The sequence below is a fragment of the Patagioenas fasciata genome, chromosome 15, assembly GCF_037038585.1.
Source record: "Patagioenas fasciata isolate bPatFas1 chromosome 15, bPatFas1.hap1, whole genome shotgun sequence".
NCBI lineage: Eukaryota > Metazoa > Chordata > Aves > Columbiformes > Columbidae > Patagioenas > Patagioenas fasciata.
In genome coordinates, this window is record NC_092534.1 from 10,431,033 (window position 1) to 10,454,279 (window position 23,247).

General features: G+C 48.7%; 1 protein-coding gene across 3 annotated transcripts; it reads right to left on the reverse strand.

Annotated features, from left to right (window-relative positions):
* Positions 1 to 207: 207 nt before the first annotated feature.
* Positions 208 to 23,150, reverse strand: IL21R (interleukin 21 receptor). 3 transcript variants are annotated; one of them, XM_065850922.2, is made up of 9 exons: positions 17,888 to 23,150; positions 12,368 to 12,442; positions 9,618 to 9,723; positions 8,795 to 8,991; positions 7,279 to 7,430; positions 6,710 to 6,887; positions 5,474 to 5,570; positions 4,573 to 4,654; positions 208 to 1,564 (listed from the first exon to the last, which is right to left on the reverse strand). In XM_065850922.2, the coding sequence occupies exons 1-9, from the start codon at positions 17,943 to 17,945 to the stop codon at positions 653 to 655; spliced, it is 1,857 nt and encodes a 618-aa protein (XP_065706994.2). In that variant the 5' UTR covers positions 17,946 to 23,150; the 3' UTR covers positions 208 to 652. The 3 variants fall into 3 exon arrangements, with proteins under 3 accessions (XP_065706994.2, XP_071671461.1, XP_071671462.1); XM_071815360.1 differs by lacking the exon at positions 17,888 to 23,150 and having other exon boundaries at positions 5,474 to 5,567; positions 12,368 to 13,111; XM_071815361.1 differs by lacking the exon at positions 17,888 to 23,150 and having other exon boundaries at positions 4,594 to 4,654; positions 12,368 to 13,111.
* Between the last annotated feature and the right edge of the window lie 97 nt (positions 23,151 to 23,247).

The following is a 23,247-nucleotide window of genomic DNA, read 5'->3' on the forward strand; positions in this document are numbered from 1 at the left end:
GACTTTTCATTTGCAGACTTCACCTGGAAAGGCAAAACTTTTCTGAAACCTGAGTTGCGTGTGGTCTCTTGGACACACAGTTCTGTGATGATTATACGAGAATTGTTTTTAATCAGACCCCATGGCTGAGACCTTCTCTAATTAACAAACTATTACAGCTGGATTTAAGAGCCAAAGATGTCAGTAGGAAAAGCAACACCACCTATGTTGTTTGGAAAGGGCAGGGAACTTTAATGTAACAAACACGCTTGCTATGCATTACACTTCTAATGTTCAATGTACATCCAAACTCTTGAGTCATGCAAAAATACCAGGGAAAATAATTTAAAGTTCTGTGCTCTTTATAAGGTCACTGTTAAAAAAAATGTGCACATCTACATAAGCTAAAGGGTAATTGTCAAGGTACAGTTGCTTTTTCTGCCGTTATAAGGGAGTTTGAACTAGGATGTAAAAAAAAAAAAAACAAACCAACAAAACCAACACATGAAGTTTGAGACATTAACAGGATAAGTAGCAGTAGAAATTGGCATATATTTCTGTGGACCTTACAGAGCTTACACAAAGTAAACTTTGTTTCTCATCTGAATTTGAACACTTTGCTCGTAGCACAGTATAGAAAAGGCCCTACACTCCGCAAGGCAACACCAAGCCCTTAGTTGTTCTGCGTCCCATCGGCAGGGCTGTCAGAGCGACAGGAGACCCACTGCTTCACGTAGCTCCGTGGAAATTCGCCCCCCTCCTGCTCAAGAGGGATGGACCCACAGTTGCTCTGACTGTTTTGCTCAAATTCACAGTCTACTGGACTCCCACAGTCTGAGTCCACAAAGCCACTGTCGATTGTGTCCAAGTCTACGCAGATCATTGGGTAACTGTCACCAGGCATTGCAATGTGAGGGAAGAAATCATAGGAGCCTTCACTGTAGGAAACACTTTCACCATCAGGAGAAGGTAGAGAACCTGGGTTTTCCAAATCCCACTGATCAGGCTGCAAGCAAAGTGCTTCTAGGATGCTCCCTATCCCTTCTTCCAAAGCCCTTTCTACTTGCTGGTGGGCTGGGACACTTGTACTCCTCGGGTGGTCAGTGGACACAGAACCTGAAGCAAGTATTTTGTCCTGTGTGCTCAGGTCAGCCAGATGCAAGTCACTGAGTATCTTTGTGTCTTCATCATCAATGTTAACCTTGGGGTAACCAGTTTCTCCAGCACTATCCTTCTCTCTGGTACGCTCATGTCCCTTGTACACACGGTCACAGTTGCACTGACAGTCACAAGGTATAAACTCATCAGCCACAGTCACAGTATCAATGGACAAATGCCCGTACGACTGGTCTGGAGTCCCAGCGCTGCCGTTCACACCGGACAGCAGGGACTGGCTGTCCTGGCCTGGGGCAGTCAGGCAGGACACACAGGGCTTGCAGGGCGGATCTTTCCTCAGCTCACGCAGCTCCTCCCGTGAGGTGCTGGTAGAAGGATGTGCGGTGTAAACTTCTAGGACTTCTGGAAGGACTATTCCCCAGTCAAAGAAATCAAGGGTCATTTTCATATGGGATGCACCAACCCACTTCTGCATAAAAGGACATACAGGGAGAGACAGAGGTTAATATCATCAGGTTTGAGGTTCCGCAGAAAGGACCAGAGTTCTTATGCTTTTAGAGGCAAATCAAACCCTAAAAACCATTGACTTCTTCAAAATAGCAGGGTATGAGATGCTGTTATTACCAAACATGCAGCTGCCAGAGAACTGAGTCAAATAATTGAAGCCATTAGCTCTGAGAAGCTTGCATGGCTTTGCAGTTTTCTCTATGGTGCAAAGAATGTCACTGCTTACAGCAGCATTCCTTAATGTATCAGCCAGAGGTCCTGACCCAAACCACCACATCTTCCCACCTGTATCCTGGACACTGCTCCTCTCAGGAAGAACAGTCATCTTCTCCTCTTGTGCGCTGCCCCTGCCCCCAACACACACAGCCCTGCCTTGTTACCTCCCTGGGGAGCAATCAGGCTTCTCCCGATCTCCTGTACACAACCATGCCCAACCAGCCTGGTCTCTCTCAGTGAGAAGAAGGAAGCAGGGGTAGGCAATGGGTGGGACCTCAGAGAGCTGCAGCAACAACCTGTTGTGGACAACACTTACTCACAATTACAGAGTGCCACACATTGAATCTTGCCCTTCTGGATCACCATTAGTACTACGTTCTGCCCTGCGTCACGCATTATCTCTAGATCACAATCCCCTTGCGTTCAGTCACATCTGCAAGTAAAGGCACCTCTGGGTTTCTCTGATCTAAGAACAAAGTAAAAGTTTCTGTTCTTTTTGGAGAAATGACCGAATCAGACAGGTCACAGCAAACTTTAGGCACATGCCACTAATGAATGCCAGTAAGTCCTAAAGGATTCTGCAGTCCTGTGGCTGGGTGCATCACAAACTCCAGACTTGGTTCTGCTCCCTGTCTGGCACCTGCCTAATGGCTGAGCTGTGTCAAGGCTCTTTAAGTGCACCACTGTGTTTGAAATAGGTAACAACGCTGAGCTTCATAAACACTGTGAAGGCTTCCAAGAGAGCTGCACGAGAGCTCGGTGCTGCTGCAGCTGTCAGACTGCCTTAATCATATCAGCCTCTTGTCCCAGACTGCGCTCCATGTAACTAGACATGAGCATAGAATTTGGGAAGAGAGCAGCTTGACACATCCTATTACCCTGTGACACAGAGCATGGAAAAATCTTCATGACAGCACCAAGCACCAAGTCTATTTTAATTTATTTTTAACCTAAGCTACAAAGAGCTTATTATTAAAGCTGTAATGGACAGAAAAGCACCCAAGCTGCAAAAATCTATTTGAAGAAACAGCAGGAAAGCCCTTTCTTAGAATTGAACAGGCAGAATACTTCCTATTCGCTGTTGACATTTCTTTGCAAATTTTCACCCAACATGAATCTAAGGCCCCATGTACACACAAGAGTAGGCAATGTTCCTCTGCTTTCCCTTTTTCTGTCTTAACTTTTCCTCTAACATTTGCACTACTTCCTACCCAATCCAGGACTGTTGCTTGCAGAGCATTATTATTGTAGATTGCTGATCATCATTCACAGACATAACCTAACCACTTGCTTTGGTGCAGGCAGAGTGCAGTTGAATGAGCCCTAACATCAATTGGTTTCTTGGTAGCCAAAAGTGACAAGTCTGTTCACATGCTAGTGATGTCACCACATCCTCTTGTAATCTTGTGCTGTGGCCGTGTGGGCAACTGCTGCTTTAATCTGCAAATTTATTACGAAGCAACTCAGCTTTGGCAACCGAGGCTCATTCCCTTCTCAGCAGCACTGAACAGCCTAACTGGAAACTAGTAAGAACGTAGTTCGCGCAGCACACCACGGCTTCACCCCGCAAGGAGCACGGCTCTCGGCACACAGGCAGCTTTCACTTCCACTGTGAGCACCAGGAATTCCCACACTGGGTCCCACCTGGTCCTGGTTCCTTTCCCTGAGAGCAACCAGGGCCACCTGCCTCGCAGGAGGATGCCCGCAGCCCTCTGGTGCAGACAGAGGAAGCTGTAATAGGGCTGAAAGAGGAAGGCAGGAAGGAAGTGAGACGGTCACTGCAGGCTTTGGCTTGAGCGGCACCCATCCAAGAGTGCTTGCTAATCTAATTGCAGACCTCAGCCATGCAGCAGTGGGAAAGGACATGAAGATCATTAGGGCCCAGCTGGTGTTCCTCTCCTAGAGGGTCTAAGAATAGGCAGAAAACACAAAGCAGACACTGAAGTGTCTCTGATCAGTGCTATGGTAACAACAGGAACTTGTTCAGAAAGGGGTAGTGATGTCTGCACTCATGCCACCGCTTTTACAGTTTGATAATGACATAGTGAGTTATTTCACAGCTTAATACAACCATTATTTATGGATGCTCAATGTTCTTTTACTTTTGCACCCTGAGAACTCCAGAAAACTGCAGCCTTTGCAAGCCTTTTTGTCACATGAACAACTGAGGCTGGTGTTAAATGAGACAAGAATTTGGGAGGGCTGTGCAGAGTCACTCAAAGACACTTCCTTCCTTTATACTATCACACAGCTGTTCTTTGTCCACAAAGCTCTAGCCATCCTACCAGGATGATGTGCAGATGTATTGCCTCTGTGACTGACTCATCAGAGAGAGCTACAAGGCTTAATGTTGGGCTTGTGTCACTGCGGAGGCTGCAGTGGGAGATCTGGCTCTACAATGAAGTCTGCTCCATGGCCTTGATGGCAACACTGCACTGGAGCTTTGGAAAACTCTCTGTTAATGTCCCGGTATATCTTAATCTGCTCCCTTCAGGTTCCCAGGGTTCACAGATCACATCTGAGCTCAGCTCACTCACTGAGGCAGCACCTACAGGGAATAAGCAGCATAAGTGTGACATAGAGGCCTTTGTGGCACAGAATAGACACTGGAGAGATCTGATCCTTATATCTGGAGCTGTTTGGCATTCTCTTGAGACGGATTCCCCCTCCCTCTGCCCTAATAAGAATCCCTTGCCCAGGATAGCATGATGGACTTTGTCATGTGCTCCACTTGTTTCTGTAGCCCATTTATACCTTGAAATCTCCATTATGCACCTGGTAAAGAGGTTTGAAAAAGGCAGCAGGGTCTGGGATGCAAGCCATCTTCTTCCACAAGCTGGAAGAGAAAAGAGAAAGGCTTTGGAGTACAGCACACATTACAGGTGCAAAGCAAGGCATCTCCAGGTCCAGTTCAAGCAATGGAAATCACCTGCCCAGCCTCTCTGGCCTCACAAGTTGGCAAGGGGCTGAGGATCCAAGGATGTCTTGTGCTGTCAGAGCCATCTAATGGCCTTTCCTGTGAGCCTCAGGACTTGTGCACACAATGCTGACACTAAGGAAAGAGGTTCCAACTTTTTTCCTTCCTGAAACAGCACCAAGTGCTCAAAATGCATTTTCCCCTGGCTGGGCTGGCTTGTGATCTGCACCCGTGGGCCAGAACTCTGCCCTGGGCACTGTGTCTGTGACCAAGGGCTGTGCCAGCCCTGTTGCTGCACCAGCTCAGCTCCCTCCTCTGTGGCGCTGTGTGCCACATCCCTCTGCAAGGGGACATGACCCTCCAAAGAGTAGAGAGGCTCCCAGCTAGAACTGAGGTGCCTGTGTCAGCTTTGGAAAGGGGCAAGACAGCCCTGGCTACAGTTCCCATCTGGCAGAGCAGACAAGGACCAGGAGAGCAGCTTGGGACGCTGGGTGGCCCCTGCTCAGTCCCCGTGTGCCATTGTCATATCCCAACCAGCTGAACAGCAGCAGAGCCCCAGAGAAAAGCAAGGTGCTCTTGGAAGCACACCCACTGGAGACCATACTTTGCTGGCCCTTACAGCCCCATAGCTGTGTCTGTGCATGGATATGCAATATGCAAAGAAGGCCGCATGCAAATGCCCCATCTTTAGGAAAAGATAATAGGAGCATTTACTCCAGCTTCCCGAAGCATTCTTACCTCTTCTGTTTGGCCAGAAAGGTTGTGATTGAAGCAGCGATTGCCACGACAACACCAAACAGCAGCAGCCATTCCATGCCTGCTGTCTGTCTCTCTGCTGGGGAAAGAGACAGGGTCATTCAGACTCCTTGCATTTCTACCCCAGTCAGTAAGCAAGAGACAGTGAAGAGACACTCTCAGTTTCTACCCCACACTTTCTGTCAGGGACACTGAGGCTGTCACCTGGGGTCTAGCACTCCAGACATGAGGTCTGAGTGAGGATGCTCAGAGAAGACTGCATCAATGAAAGGGGCAACACATCAGCTGCCCCATGGCCTGGCTGCACCACCGACCAAGAACTAGCATGCTTGGGGCAGGGCAGCTTCCTGCTACCAAGACTCTTCCTGGTTTAGGGACATCTCCACAGGTGATCCATGAAGTTAAAAGAGAGGGCAGCTGGCCAGAGACATGGAGAAAAGGTGCTGACTGGATGAGTGCTTGTTGGCTACTCTCCAGCTGTGATGGAGAGGAGCACCTTTGAGACCCAGGACTCAGATAACTCTTAGCAAATGGAGCCTGCTGCCACAGCACCTTGCAATACCTCAGTTTGAGCTGCACATCAGTGAGAGCAGGGAAGCTCAGTACATGCTGCCAACATTGACCACAGTCATCCTGCCCTGCTCTATTTGAACAAAGGTTCCCCATTTTTGTAGCCTGTGTTCCACCACGACAAGCACCAGTGTACTTCTGAGCATGAGGTACTGTGCACACCCTGTGGAGTGAAAGTGGTGGCTACCAAATGAAACAGCCATGACCAGACATCAGAGACTGGACACAGAACTTAGCCCTGAGTGCAGGATCCCCTCTCCTCTCAGCCAAGGGGTTGCTAAGCCTCAGTCGTGGAGGCATCTCTGCTCATCTCCCCCATTTCTGAAAGCTGCAAGCAGGGCCCTGGACACTTGGAGAGGAACCTGGAGGCTGCACTCCTGCTGCAGCACCCAAAGCTACCGCCAGTCCCACCAACCCCTCCTCCCTCAGCCATGCTGTCAGGTGGGCTTTTCAGCACAGTGACAAGGTCTGTACAGACAGCACATACCAGCCCGGGCCTGGGGTGCAAGTAATCAGTAAGCAAGCCAAACATGCCTGTCTTCACTAGGCTATTTTGAACTTGTTCCAATTAACCAGGTTTGATTAGCGTTCTGGAAGCATTCTAACATTGGACCAACTGGAAGGGCAAGGAGAGCTGGTAGTACATACCAGGAGGGCTGGTTTTCAGCATCAGCGGAGGACTCCATTCACTCCAAAATCCACGGTAGCTGGTGTCTTCTCGGGGTCTGGCCCTCACTTGGAACTCATACTCAGTGTTTGGCTGGAGTTCCCATGGCAGGATCACCAGCATCCGTTTATCTTCATGGACAGCTTTTGTCTTTTGAGTCTGTGAATGATTAAACACCAAACACTCAGGACTGGATTGACTGCTCCCACCTCCCCCTGACTGCTGCACAGTGAGGAGCCTTGTAAAGTAACCTCCTCTGCTTTCACGTTGTTTTGCAAGGCCATGCTCTGGCTGCTCAGTAGCTGCAGGGGGGATCCTCCCATGCAGAAGCATATGAACTACCAGCCTTCCCCACAGGATCTAGTACTTCTCAAACAGCTTCTGCTTCTTGATTCTTTTTTTGGTTTTGCCAGTTTCCAGTCCAGACAAGCAAATGTACCTTTTCTAAACCATGAAAAACTGTCTTCCACACCAGCACTTCTCTCCTGGTTGTGCTGGCCTCCTGTTTGCTGGCACATCCTACTTGATGGCAAACTGACATTTCACTTACCTCCCAGGTGTCGGTCCTTCTCTTATATCGCAGCTCATATTCCAGCTCCTCATTCAAAAAGTAGAAAGGCGAGTTCTGGTAGATGGTTTCCCAAGAAATATTGTACCCGTCTGAGAAGACAGCGGTCAGATTGAATGGAGGCTGTGGTTTGACTGGAAGACAGGATGGTGTCACCTTCACAACACGACTGCACACCAGAGGTGGCCCAGCATGGTGTCAGCAATGCAGAGCGAGTAGAGAGCAAAACTGCCATGGCACAGCTGCCCTGCACCCCCAGGACAACACCCACAGCATTCCTGCCTTCAGGCTGGTCAGTCCTGAGCCAGGAACCTCACAGCTCAGCAGCACCGTGAAGACAGGCCCACATTGCCCTGAACATGCCTTCTGTCTGTCTCTGAATCTCCTCATCACTGAGGAGCAGGAGAAGACAGCACAAGGGGATAATACCTCTTGGAAGATGTAAAGAGTAGAGCACCTTTTTCTTCTCATGACATAGGGGGACTTCACGGGGTCATGATCACTTGCACCATTAGGGAAATACCCCTCAATGTAAAAGAGACATTAGGAAAAGCTCAGGCTAGCGGACACTGCATGAACCCATTACAAATCCCTGTCGTAAGCGTCTAAAAGGAAAGCTTTTGTACACCCTGCGGGCTGTTTTCATCTGTTGGAAAGCAGTAATGCACAAACTCCAGCACCAGTCTGCAGGGTCTGTCACTGAGCCGTGATGCCTCTGGATGGGGACATCTAGAGACACGCAAAGCACCACTATCCAATCTAAGGTCTGTCAGTGGGGGCAACAGGTTTTCCTGAAATGTCATGGCATTTGTCAAACAGACAACAAGTCTTACGTAAAGTTTAATTTCAGAAGAATCCAAGTAGAAAAATCCTTTTTCATATACCCACACGGTACCTGTCTGCCAGGCTAACCACCCCTTTTCTTCAGAGCTTGCTGCACAACTTGGAACACACCAGCATTCCACCAAGTCAGCTATGTGATCACACTCAGTCTTCCTGTCACGCAGAAGAGACTGTTAGGAATTGCCCCAGAAAGGGCAAGTGTCATTTCCATTGTGTCTGGAACACCTTGTACCAGTCACGATAATGTCGTGTTGGTTCAGGTGTCCACCGCAAGAGCTGCTGGGACTCCTGGGAAGACATTGGTGGCATTTGCAAATAACGCAATTCCTGCCCTTTTGATTCTAGCCAAGAACAAACATTTGCTCAGTCTAGGTATGAGACTGGTCTAAGGTGGAAATTTATCACCTACTGCTTCATGGGGATAAGGAATTTCCCCATGAAAAGGCTGGGGCGAAGCCAGCTCTAAAGCTCAGCCTCAAGCATGTTTCTGTAGTTTACAACAGCAAGAATAAGAGCACAGCACCCTGTTTAGATGTGTGCACTCCAAACACAGCCCCCCACCACTGGCTGCCACGCTCACTCCTTGCCCAGACTATCCCAGCAGATACACATAAGCTCAGACAATGTTTATCAAATCCACCATTTTTGTACTTACTGTTCTCTGCCATATAAAAGCCTTTGGAAATCATGTGCTGCCTATTAGCCGCCTCTGTAACATCCACCTGGACTTTGAAATCTGCCAGGAGTTCAGTCATGTCCACAGTGCACATGTATTGTGTGTGACTGGTGTTCCTGGACAACTGCAGAAGACTGCAAGCAGCCACAGTATCTTCTGGGTCTTCCTCAGGAACCCTAAAAGCATCAAAACAAACAAACAAGTCCATGTCTACCACTTGCTGTAACTGGACTAATCTGTCACTGAACCACCAGGCATAGAAATTAATAAGGGAAAAGCAAAAAGGCAGCATGTTCAAATGAAAATTTGTATTTGAAATTTGACAGTTTTCCCCCCTCCCCATTTTATTTGCTCAGTTTAGCATCTTTGAGAGAAGTGGGAAAGTGATGCTGAAGTGTTTGTGGAGAGGAAAGGTGCTCACAGGACTGCACCCACTTCCCTGCTGGGGCAGAACAGCAGCCACCCGGGGCCTGAATGTCACGAGCGCCGCAAGCACTCACAAGTGACAGTCACTGTTAACAGCAGCAGACAAGGTATTCCCAGGGCAGGAGAGAAAACACTGAGGAAGCCAGAGTCAGCATAGCAATCAGCGACAAGCAGTGCAGTCAGTGGACATGGAACCAGGGATCCTCTGCCAGGGCAGAAGCCAGATGATAACTGGAGTGTGCAGGACCAAGTGAAAACCAGCACAGGAGCAATAACAGGAATTCCACCCAAGGAAGAGGACAGAAGGACACCACTGTGCTATGGCCATGTTAGAAGTTCCAGCTGACTGCACTTTGCTCATCCTGCTGAGACTCACCATGTTGCAGTGAGGTTGTATGAACTGGCACCCAAGTCATTTCTCAGGATACAGGACAGGGTCTGTACATAGTCCACAAAGCAGGTGAGGTTTTCACACTGCGTAGCTGTAGGTTTGGAAGGAGAAAACAGAATATCAATGTCCTTGATGAAGCAGGCAGAACTTTTTATCAACATACACAGTCTCAGGGCTGGATCTGAAGGGAACAGGCCACTCTGTGCCAGCCTCCCCAGGAGCCTCCAGTCTTGGAGCACAAGACACGTTCCACCTCTGTAGGGAGGCAAGACATGGCCAGAAAGATAAGCATCAAACAAAAATCTATTAAAATGCTGTGGCAGCAAATGGCATACCAAAATACCAGGAAATGCCCAAATTGTGACCAAATTTTCAAACTTATCTCTGTCCCCTCTTATATAGTCACTATAGCAGTGACATATTTCTGCAAGAGTCTTAGCTTACGCAGCACATAAAAGAGGCATGATTACCCAATCAGAAACAGCAGCATATGCAAACGTTTTAATTATATCACTTCCTAAATTGAGTACTGTTCTTTGCTGGTCTAACTTTTGTTTTATGACATCTACATAACACTTTTTTAAAATGTGCTAAGTGCTATTTACCATTTTCTTTACCATTTTTCTTTCTTTACCATTCTCTCCACTTACTGTTTTCTACAGCTTGATATCTGCAGCATCAATACTTTTGCCGCACTGGTCCCTCACTGGCACAAACAATGCGCAAACAGTGACTATTCATCTGTTACATGTACAGTATCGCCTCTTTTTGATGGGAATAAAATTGTCATCATCTAGGGGAAGATCTCAAGGTTGTTATCCTTAAATCAAGCATTGATCCTCCCCATCCACCAGAACAGCCCCTGGCCTGATGGGAGCATGTTACTTCACATCTATCAGGCACCAAACCCCCCAATGCGAGTTCACCTCCCTTGGTCATTCTGGTTAGAGAAGCTGCACTCCCTGCTTCTCATCTGCCCTTTGAACATGCTTTGTGTCCTGAAGAGCTGTTTGCACAAGATGAAAGCAGGCCTGTGTGATATGGTCCACAACCACAGTGCCTGGTTTTACAGTTGGAGAGAATGCCGTGAGCACAGAACAATCAATGCAGGCCGTGTGTGCACTGATGGACCAGAAACATCTGTTCCCCTGTGGGTGAAACGACAGCCCTCACAAACAAGTTGTCTCTGCATTTACAGTCATAATACACAGCAGGCATGTCCAGTGGAGGGTGCAGCCTAATTTTAGGCCAGAGTAAGCTCAAAGGAAGATAAAGTCCAACTTCTCCCACTGACTTCACTCATCACAAGCGTTTCTTCCCAGTCACACTCCTCTCCCCACAGGAGCTCTGGGCAGCACTCAGATTTGTGTACAAGACCCCCCCAAAGTGTCAGGATGGCAACAGAAGAAATTTGGGGATGCTTGTGGCAGACTGGTCCCAAGGGTGTACATATGCTCTGTTAAACTGTTAGTGATTCAAATTATGTGGTTGTCACTTCGTTTCATTTTGGCTTTTTCATTTCACACTGACTTTGAAATTTTGATCTAGAATTTCCATTAAGTTTTAACTTTTCATTTTGAGCCCTCGACAGGCTCTTCTGAGGGCCCTGGTACAAGCACTGTTTGTTCCAGAGTCCTGAACAACATAATCTCCCTTAGCCTAACTTTACTGTCCTACAAAAACGGGGTTATAAACCCCTTGCTTTCCTTAAAGAAGGCAGCAAGTATGAATAAGATAATAAGCATTGTTAATTAGTATTTTTCTATGCTATTATGTTAATCAATCAAATGGACTACTATTCCTAGGTAGCAACAAAATTAAGAAGAGGACAGCTTTTTACTGAGAAGGGAATAATTCAGTATCATAAACCCAGTTATATCTAGGATGAATTGTCCATCCTTGGCAGCTTCAGAAACAAAAATCAAATACTTTTAACAGCAAGATCTAGTTGGGTCCAAACTGAACTTATTACAGAGTAATTCCCTGGCTTGTGTTACACAAGATTAAGACCAGACATCACAATGGTTGTGTATGGCAGGAAGCTGTAACTATGAATTAATCTTTTCTACTAACTGAGGTTTGGAGCAGGTCCAATGCTCTGCCTAGAAGCAGCAGGCAAGATGCTAAACTTGCACCTCTGTTCCCTGCAGACACTGTTGTCGCTGCCTTTTTCTGTCCAGCTGACCTGTTCAGAAAGTCAGCTCTGAGTCAGCTGGAGCTCAGACAGTGGGTTTGAACCAGCAAGAAAGGCAGGTGACTGCACAGGGCAGTCCTGAGCCAAGCAGCTCAGACCAGGAGGGTTTTACTCCTCTGTCCCAGCCAGCCTACCAACAGTGGCCATAAGCCCTGGGGATATCCTGGTCTTGGCCATCAGAACCTGTCCTATTGCAAAGTTTTTTTTTTGAGGGAGGGGAAATCCTAGCCTGATGTCAACAGGAGACATTTCAATGCAGGGCAGGCACTACCTCTGTCCTCTCTCACCAGCACTGCTCCTGGAGGGGTGTGCAGTCCGGCTGAGCTGTGCCCAGCCAGGCACCTTCTCCTGTCTGTGCTCCGCTGCCCGCAGAGCCTCTTCCATAGCTCGTTATCCCATGGAACGCCCTCCCTGGTGCCCTATATGCACCTGCTGTTCCGCGACAGCCCTGTGCCACGTACATCTCAGCAGAGCCCATGTCAATAGCCACCAAGATAAATCCTATGGGTGTACAGCCCAGAAGAGATATCTCAGAACTTACTGTACTGTAATAAAAGGAAGAAGGAAATACTCTGGAGCCACAGTTTGTTCCTCATGTTGGTTCTGACTGGAAGTCCTGGGAAAACAAACAAACGAAAAAACCTCATCAACCAATTAAGAGTTCAGCTCAGCCATTTACTCATAGGTTGAAAATTGAGGTGGAATTAATCTTGCTTTCATTTAAGTATCTGAAAGGAAAGTTCCTAATTTAAGCAAGTCACCTCAGCTCTCTTTGATGTGTCTGCTCCACAGGCTAAGGGGGGATGACCCACAGCCCTGCCCACAAGCCAGGGCAGTGGAACCTCTGCTCTTGTCAGCACCATGTGCACAGCAAGCAGCGGAGCGACTGCAGCCTCAGCCCATCCATGCAACAGGAAGGCACTTGGGTTAAGTGCTAATCCTTTTTTTCTTCACTGGTTTCCTGCAACTAGAAACAGCTTGCAACCAGGAGAAGTAACAGTGATGCAGCTTAAACATCTGTAGAGTGAATTAGTCAGATAGAATCTGAATGTAACTGTGGGTCTGTATGACCAAGGTTTGTGCACACTCATTGATTTGGCCTACCCATGGTTAAATATGCACGGAATATCTAGTTAAGGGACTCCAGTAAGGCAGACTAGACATAAAAATATTACAGCTTCCCATGTGGCACAGAAGAGAATGATGTACAGCACCTAGTTCAGGGTACTGAAGTAAGGCACTTACTTCACCAAACTGATGCAGCTTGGTGAAGAGAACAGGAAAGTCTTCAGAGAAGAGGATAGCAGGATGCTTACAACAATATGAGGAAATAGCATCACATACAAATGACTGCTCAGCCCACAGCCTCTGGTTTAAGACCAGGCCCTCAAGCTGCACATCAAATTAAGGCTGTGTTGTCACCATATTTAACATTTACAGAAACACACAGATGTGCATTGAAAGACTTAAAATAAACTCCTCGCAGAGCACTGGCTATTGATACCTGATATGGATTTCAGCACTGTTTTCTCAAGCTATTCTGAAGTGTGTTAGGCTCCCTGGAGACAAGACTTTGGGGAAGCTACCGGTATTATTTTTGGGACATACTTGTGTTTGCAGCAAGTTTCAAGGATGCACAGACAGCAGGGAGAGCCCACATGCCATTGAACAGAGCGGCACTGTCAGAGACTGGGCACACAGGTGCAGGACCCAGGTCCTCGGGTGCCTGTGCCTCCCCCACCACTATCAGCAAACGCAGTCACTCAGCAGAGAGAACACCAGTGAGGCCTCTCCCACTTGAGGAACATTTGTGGTGTTCAAAAATTTCCCAGGTTTACTCAAATAATGAAAGCAAAATAAATTTAGCAGCCACCGAAAAGCCCCTGCAGCCCCATGTGAGCTCAGAGACTTGCTCTCAAGGCACCACAGTGTCCAGATGAGATCAGCAACCTCGCTCGGGAGGTGCCACAAACACCTCACAGCTGCAGCGCCCCAGCCCCGCGGCAGGAGCAGCCGAGCTGCAGGCACAGCACACACTGCGGGCACAGCACATGCTGCAGGCACAGCACACGCTGCAGGCACAGCCAGGCACCCAGCAGCCCCACTAGTCTCCCTCACCTGCATTTCCTTGATAAAACATCTTCCCTTGACCCCTCTGATCCCACTTCTTCAATTTTTCTCTGTATGATAACTACTGTCATTACCACTACTTCTGGTGGTGCGGTCTCCTATTGCAGCCTAATGCCTGACCTGTGGTTGCTTTAAAGTGCTTTCCCTATTTTCCTTCCTCTGCTCAGGGACTGGTATCATCAATCCAACAGCACAGGAAGCACCGAACAGGAAAAAGTCGAAGCAGCACGCCCAAGTCTTATGGAGATGTCTTAAGGAGATGTCCAAGGCTGCCATTACACACTAGAAAGAGGTTAACATACAACATTGTGATATAGAAGGAAGCTTCCTCCTCACCAAGAGCACAGTAGCCAAAAAGAGACAGAAAAGCAGCAGGATCTGTTAACACAGGTGGAGCAAGGAAACAATGCCTTCTCACTTGGAACTCTACTGTCCAACCTCTTCCCCTTGACAGGGTCCACAGATTAGTCCAACATTTATCTCCCTCACTTCTTACACAGTTCTCATACCTTAGTGTGGTGGGAAGGACTGAGGCCTCTGAGAGCACTACGGAAAGTGTCAGCGCTCCGTGTGTCCGGCCTCCTGGCTGTGCTCCAGGCTGTTGTGAGATGAGGATGCGTGTGCAGAAGAGCTGGTGAAGATGCAGCTCTGCAGCAGCATCTTTGCGATCTCTGATGGCTGAAGAGCTCATGGCTTCAGAGATGTGCAGCACCCCCTGCTCTGAAGCTTCCTCCGGTCAGGCCGCCTGCAAGCCCCAATCCTGGTCTAGGACTAAGACCCCCACTTTTTCTACATCCCTCCCCTTGTTACATCCTTCCCATCTGCTTCCATGCGTCAGCACCCTGCTTGTGTGTTTATTCACTTGGTGGGAAGAATGGCAGTAGGCAATGAGCACAGGCAAGAATTTATTCCCTGTCTGGTGTTAGAAAAGTCCATTCTACAACTGAATTTCAATTTCTGTCAGTAAAATGCATCTCTGAAACACAGCTACTTAATTCTTATAAGATGTCATCGTATAGCTGCTAAACACCATTGCTGAAACCCTGCAGTATCCTGGGGAACAGTGTGTGAAAGCACAGTGATAAAGTTGATTAACCATTCATATAGATGTGCACATGTAAATTGTGCTACAAAATTTTAATATACTAGAGAGTAAGAAATAGGAACAATATAGACATACACATTTAGAAATACTATTTTTGTTAAGGATCTGGAAATATGGTGCTATAAGCTGCAAAAGATGAATGCAGTCTAAGGTCAGAATTTGAAAGTGTCTCCAGGAAATGTACACACTCACAAAACTTCCACAAAAATAAAAGTCCAATTAAGAACTCAGTATAAATATGTTTTTTTAAATCTGACATGTCCAAGCATGAAAAAATAAATAACCAAACTCAAGAAAAAAAGAAAAACAGAAGTAGAAGCCTCTCAGTCCACTAGTTATATGCAAAACCCAGCTTTTTTCTTGAAAAAAAATCATTATCAATGTACACTGCCACCTAATCCCAATGCTAAAGCAATAGGGAGATAGAAGGATTCTCCAGCTGTCCAGTAGAGGTCAACAGCAATGACAGCAGGGGCACAAGGGCCACATCAGCTATCCGAAAGACTGTGAAGTCACAGATAGCAAGCAGTAACAAACTAGGAGCAGGGAAAATTTGGAACATGGACATTACCTTGCCCTGTCCTCTCAGCTGTCCATCCCAGCCTTCTGACAGTCCATGGCTGGCCTGGCTACACCGTTCCTGCAGCCGCTGCGTGCACAGGAGCCCCAGAGCAGGTGGAGCCCAGAGCACAGCCAGCTTGCACAGCAGCAAGGGCGGCCGCGTGTTGGAATACAGTGATGAACGTCACCGTTGTATCGGTATTACTGTGCTGACAGAAGGATGTGGTGAGCAGAGGAGGCAACAAATTCGGGTCTGAACACCCACACAACATTAGTGGATTGCTCTGCTCTCTTACACGAGAAAAAGGTGGGAGAGCGCATAAAAACTCACAAGCCTTAGATCTAAAGGTCATAGTGGGGTTGACAGTGTTAGAGCCTTGCAGTGGGGAGACATCAGTATCAAGGTATTAAATGGTTAACCTAACTATAGCATGTGTACTACGTCAGAGACAGCCAAGTACCACTGCACTGCGGTTACACCAGTCCCCAGAGCAGTGCTGGGACCAGGGCACAGCACCCGCCCTAGAGCACAGGGACGCGGTCCGGCTTCTGCACGGGGGCTCACCCCACCCCATCTCACGCCTGCAGCTGTGTCTGGGCTGGGGCTCTGCAGATTGCAAGGCTGACACCAAGGGAGTGTAGGTCAGCTCACCGCCACACACCTTAAAAAGGGCTGCAAGAAGCCCAGCGTGTGCTCCTTGTGTCCTTGGGCAAGAGGAGCAGGACTATCGAGGGGACTGGGCATGCAGCCTGATGTGGTGATAGGAAGGCGAAGGAGCTGGAATAACCCAAGGAGATGGCAGCAGTGAAGAGGGCACAAAGCAGCTGGGTCCATGTGCAGCCCCAGACCTGCTGAGCTGAAGAGCCCATGGCCCTGCTGCACCCACCGCCCAGCAAGAGGAGACGCAGAGACCTGGCACAGCCCAGCCTACTGTGCCTGCCCCGACCTCAGGGGTTCTCGGGTAGCTACACAGGAAAATACATATTTGGGGGAGTCATGGCTGGCCAGTCTAAGTACAATACATTTCCGTAGTGAAGAACAAAACAGATCCCTGACAACTCCTTTCTCCAGAAGAGAGAATTAGTGGCACTTGAAGTTATCAACTTCACAATGTGGGGAAAAAAACCCCACACAAACAGTACTATCTCTGTGTTTTCTTCCTGTTTCAATGGAATTAAAACAATACTCTCAGCATTGTCAGAGACACAGACCTGGTATAACTCTAGGGTAAAAGGCACCTCTACTGACTGGTGACATTTAGGAAGAAGATAATCATACATTACGATAAGTAATGAGTAAAAAATGGCAGCAGAACAGCTGAGACATGAGTAACACTGTTCTACTGGAAGGGAAAGCAATAGAAGAAACCACCTCAAAGCTCAGGAAACAGGGTAAAATATGAATGAGACAGGCAGAAAGCAGAGGTGTTAGTCAGCAGAGCAGCAGGTTGAAAAACAACACAGCCCACAGCTGGCGGGCAGTGAGCTGGCACAGGATGCTGCGGGGAAGAGAAGGAGTGCGATGCTGTCACTGGGAACGCTGGGTGCCACCCACAGACACCAGCACCCTGCCTTCCTGCCTCTGCAGCTGTCTGCTTGTAGCCACCAAAACTGGGCTCAGCCTCCTGCTTTCCCCAACACACATCAAGTATGAACCTGTTCTCCATGAAGGCTGCAGTAGGAGGACATCACTTGGGCTCCTGCCAGAGGAAAGAGCTTACCTTCACAGGGCTGTGACTCTGTACGTCCTGCTCACACAGAGGCTTTTATCTTCTCTTAGGAAATCACCAGACACATGCTGGTAAACAGAAACAGGAATGACTGTGCCTGTGAACTCACCCCAACCATCTGGAACAGAAACTCGCAGCTCTGCTCAGGCTCAAACCCACCACCCTCCTCTGCACACCACGCCAAACGTGCCCAGAGCATTTCCCCAGATGCCTTGCTGTGCTGTACACGTTCAGCCCACAGGAGAGCGCGCTCTGCCCAAGGCAGCCCCCACAGCACCCTACCGAGAGCCCAGACCCCTCTGGTTAGCCCACAGGCACGGCTCTCCAGGTGTCTGTCAGAGCCCTGCCCCACAGCTGGGTTCCTGCAGCTCCAGCCTTTTATTGTCTGCTCCGCTGATGTGGCCCATCCTCTCCACCGCCCCATCACAGCCGTTCTCAGACTGGTCCCGGGTTACACCTTCAGTGTTTGTGACTCCAAAGAGCACTGACCCTGCATGAGGGCAGCAAGTCCACCACATGTCCCCACAGCACTCACCTGAGGCAGCAGTGCTGGCAGCACTCCCTGCTCCTTTCCTGCAGGTTGACAGACCCATCTAGAGCCAACACCCATCAGCTTGTCCCCAGATCTCTGCTTGCACAGATGCACCAAGACCAGATAGCATACAGCTATTTACGGTAAGAGCCTCACCTGAGCTTGGAGCTTTGTTTCACCACAGCTGTCAAAAATCAGCATTCCCACCCACACTACCTGGCCACAAGCTTTCACAGCAGGTCTCCCACACCTGGGGCTGGGTACAGCAATGGAGTGTGCCTGGGACAGCTTCTGGCAGCTCTAACAGGGTGAAAAGCACAGCAGCCATCTTCACCCTCTGCCAGCGGGAGCTCCTTCCAAGCAGGAGCTGCCTCCAGCTGCACGCAGCGCAGAACATCTGCAGAACATGCAGTGCTAACACAACTGGTGGTTTCTCGTGTCACTGGCAGCAATGTGCCATGTCTTTAGGAGAAAAGGCATCACGGGGGTGCAGGATGGACAAACAGGCAGTTATGAGGAACACCTTGTGATATCTTGGGGCATATTAACCATGTTGGAGACAAACAGGATTTTCACAGAAACAGATTGCTCCAAAGTAATCAATGTTTCAAAAATTTCAAAATATATTTCTACATAAAGCCAAAAGGCTTTGTGAGACTTTTTTGGGGCAGTCCTAGTCCTGTGAAGATGTGGCTTTCCTGTGATGCTGATACGAGTTCATTGTAAGGTGGCAGAAGGCGGGAGCTTGTTTTGTTTGAGGCTAAAAAGGCCACAACATGGGGTTATTTGCTCCACTAAAGCGCAGGGACTAAAGCGATGAAATTGTGTCACATCAGTGTATCTGCATCCAAATCAGCACTGGTAAACACGTACAGTGCTCAGCAAGAAGAGCTCAGGGAAAGCTGTTCCTACAAGAAGTAGGGGCCAGGAGATGCCATGCTCCATAGCGGCTCTGGTTGTGGAGTGAGGCTCTTGCTCGAATAAGGAGGCTGCCAGGGTCTCCTGCTGCTGCTCTGTGACCAGCTCTGCAGAGCCCAGTGCACACAATCCTCACCCTGCCACTCCGCATGTGCACAAGTCTAGAAGTGATGTACTAGGACCAGCAGGAGGCTAAACCACCGGTGGATAACATGCAAAATAGCAATATGGACAGCAGCTGAATGTGTTGGTCCTTCACCCTGGGGAGCACAGCTGGAGGATTTTAAGACAAGTCATGAGAACAGGAAAGGTGGCCTGACCAGAAGTGGGAAGAATCCCCGATATCTGTGTGTCTGTTGCAGGGGCCCAGTACAGCTCAGAATGAGACCGTGGAATAGGTAGCACAAGCTAAACTATGGGTCCTACTGCCTTTCCTTGTGGAGGAAACAAGGCCCTTGATGGCTGTTGTGGAGGAGCATCCTGCGTGCTTGTGCAGTGCCGCAGCTCGGCAGGGGGAACAGAGCACCCGCACAGAACCGCCCTGCGCAGCCCCCAGCCCACGGCCTGCAGACGCGTGCCCTGGCCAGCGACGGCAGCACCGCCCGAGCCTGGCAGAGCGGCTCCCCCGGCCTGCCGGCTGCTCACCGCACTGGGCCACAGCGGCGGGGCCACGCACGGCCAGCGCAGCCCTGGCTCTCCCAGCAGCTCCAGAGCATCAAGAACCGGGGGCTGGTTACAACCCTGAGCCAGGTGCGCAAGTTCTACCCCAGAAGGCAGTTCAGGGCTTTCTTACCCTGTTGTAATTCTTGTTGCTGTGTGGGTGGCTCACTGCAAGTGAAACTAGCAGTGGTTGTGCTGGGGAGAGGCAGCCAACCTCAAACTCTTCAGCTTATGGCAAATTCCCCCATGTCTAAGAGCTGGGAAAACAGCAGCAAGTAGGAAAGTCCCAGTGATATGTTAGTCATCAACACAGTAACCTTAAAGCAGAGGACAAACACCACGCTACTGCAAATGCCCGACTCTGGTATGATGGAGCACAGCAGAACCACGGAAGCAGCTGCTCCATCAGTGAATCGGGACAGGAGCTCCTCAGGATGCTGGCCACACTCCACGGACCAGGCAGGTCTAGTGCAGCCATCCCTCTATCAAAACCAGGCTGTGGGTCACAGGCTGATACTCCCATCAACTCTTGCCATTACAATTGCCTCTCTGCATCCAGAATACAAAACTGCAAGTCTCCTGCACAGATGTTCATTGTTTTATAGAAAGTATTCTGCCCAAGAGCAAAAAAAGAAGAAAACAGCTGATCCTCCCTCCTGTGCAGCCCAGTGTGCCACAGCAGTCAGTTCATCTGGCACTGCAGCTACTTTTCTTCTCTGTCATCTTGCAGTCTTGCTGCAGGGGCAGAAGGCGGCTCTGTGAAAATTTCGTGCTGTAGAAAGATGCTGAGGAGCAGGACGGAAGCAGGACAGCACAAGGGACAAACACAACAAAGCACCTTTGGCCAAAGTACAGCAGCGATGTAAAGTTCCTCTCAACATCACTTCGGAGCAATCTGCTTTGAAACTGTTACGCAGTAGTCCTGCAGCTGAAAACCGGACTGGATCGTCGGTGTCCTTGCTCTGACGGTCAGCACGTTCACGCTGAGCTGTTGCTTGGCTTCTGACCTCACCACCACAGTTTAGCCAGGGCCTCGAGGGCTGTGTGCTGCGTCTGCAACATCTGATGAGAAGCTGGTGGTATGATGTGACTGTCGTGGCCACAGCAGCGCGGTGAAAAAGCCTGAAATTCCGAGTAATGTGCAATCATGATGCATCACCGTGGGGGGGCCTGGGACAGACCTTGTACTCAGCAGGCTGCAGGGGGGTAATGATTTGTGTGTGTGCGTGCACGTGTGTGTGCGGTGCATGGGCACAGCTCCCCTGAGAATTAGTCAAAACCACCTATTCTTTGTGAAAGCAACTGTATGCAAAGTTACACACTTTGGAAGTACCTCTGTCAGAGCTAGAATACAAAATGCACAAACCATGCTCCCTAAGGAGTTTTCTATAGAAAAAAACATGGCTAGGAGAACGGAAACTGTCCTCTCAGTCTCTGTTCGCTGCGGAGTTTTGTCACAAAATTCCAGTCAGAGGTAAATATTAGTGAGCGGGCTTTTGGAAGTCTAAGCCCCTTCATTTGGTTCTCTCACCCTTTGTTCCTTTGGCCATGTCACCGCTAGAATGCAACACCAAAAAGAACTTGTTTCCTTAGATTAAATTTGTAGCTCATGATGGATAAGTACTTGGACATCCTTGCACCCTACCTGAACAATGCAGGGTCCCAAAGCAAGACGCAGAAACAAGTTATTTAAAAAGCTGACCTAATCCCTCCTTCACCCTAAATTAACTTGTCCCTGTCTCCAAGAACTTGCTCCTGCTCCACACGAGTCTCACCCTCATCTTGTGGTTATTGTTAGTTTTCCACAGGCAATGTCTAACCTTGTGATGGAGAGGAATCTGCCAACAGCTGTTCCACACTGGTGTGCATTTCCAAGGACCTAACAAGAAGAGGTAGAAAAAAACGCAAAGCTGTGGCATTCTCTACCAGGGAAAAGCAGTGTGCCAGAACCAGCTGCTCCTGACCTGGGAACACACCTGCTTTTCTCAGGAACACATTTCACTCACGGCGAGTCAGGTTGCTGATACCTGGTAAGCAGCCAGGTGGGAAAGATGTGGAGGTGGAGTGATTGCAAGCATCTAATATATGGCAATATAACTAGACTAGAACTGTACACAAGCTCCACTTACACTGCTTTCTTACAAAACAAACTGAAAATCACTGAAAATATGCTTACTATGATGAATAACTCTGTCCTGGCAGGAGCCCTCCCCCGGCTAAAAGGACCTGGTGGGGGGTCCCAGCCTGATCAGAACTCCACGAGCTCCCGGAACCCGTCACTGGAAACACACCTGTGCTTCACAGCTCGGCAATACCCGCCGGCAGAAGCAGAGGAGGATGGAACATGAACTGTAGTCAGGCAGGATGGGGTGGGCTGGCCAGCCGCCCCCAGCCCCAGGGTTTATGCCCAGTTCTGGGTTATGCAAAGGCACAGGAACAGGGCTCCCCCTTCTCAAAGGGCAGAGTTCAATTTCAACAGAGAAATACTGAAGGGAGAGAAGGGGATGTAAACCCACACGCAGAAAGCCATCCACTGGAAATGAGCAGACAGGAGGGCACAGCTATGAGGAGGAACAAGGCCAGGGCAGAATGGAGCCAGGGCTCAGCAGAGAAGTGCTGCAGCAGACGGCTTTCCAGTCCTGGTGCAAGCAGAGCTCTCCTGGCTGCTCCAGCCAAGGGCCAGCTCTCCCGAGGGTTTCACAAGGACAACCAGCAGGAGGCACCGCTGCTGTCCCTGCGCCTCCGGAACAGCGGGTGCCGCTGCAGGGAGCCCCGAGTAACCCATTCTGGCTGCAGTAACCAGCTGTGTGATTCTGCTTAAACTTGACTTTGCTTGGATTTAGGGAAGTGAGTCGGCTGACTCACAAGGCACACCACAGCCTCCGTGCATCCTCCTGCTCCACCCTGCCTGTGCAGGCCTGGTCGTGGGGCCTGGAAAGCACCTCCATCCCTTGGTTTCACAGCCCTCCCGCTCCACAGCCTTTGTACTGGTGGTAACTACAGCAGCCACTGTCCTTGTGCAACAAAAAAGTATTTCTGATAGAATTAAACCTCACCTGAGTGAAAACAACATTCAACCTGGTATTTTAAATAAAAACATATAACACATTCATCAGCACCTTAGTTACAATCAGTAGGATCTTTCACTAACCAGCACCTCAGTGAAAGTGAGCTACAAACCAGTGCCTGTACAAATACCATCACATCTAAATACAGACACTTCACTGCGAGTCTCCTTCCAGGGCTTACACACCATTTTTTACCACTGCAAAATTGACCCATAGATACCTCTACTACTTGGCCACCTTGAACTTTGCAGTGACATTTGCAGTACAAAAATGTTACTTACAAAACACGTTAAACAAGCTTCTGTGCTTAGCATTATGGTTTCCTTCCTTATGAACGGCAATGCAAATAGTGTTTTCTAAATAATGACAATATACATGTATATTTTAGTACACATAAAATTACTTAACGGTTCTTAACTATTTTGTGCCACTGTCAGGATACTAGGGTGTAATTTACCACACCAAAATACATGATAATGCCCTAGAAAGTTCAGAGTTGTGAGCGAAACTTTTAGAACAATTATCCAACAAGAAGTATATGCTGCCTTAAAGCTGCAGCCATAATTCCCATTCTGACTAGACAAAACCAAGAGGCCAAAAAAATGCTCCATCAGTTTAGGGAGTCTGACCACAAACTGGACAACCTTTCTGGGAGAACAGTGTTTAGAAATGTCTGATTCCATTTACAGCTGTAGAAGTATTAAATAACCGCTTGCT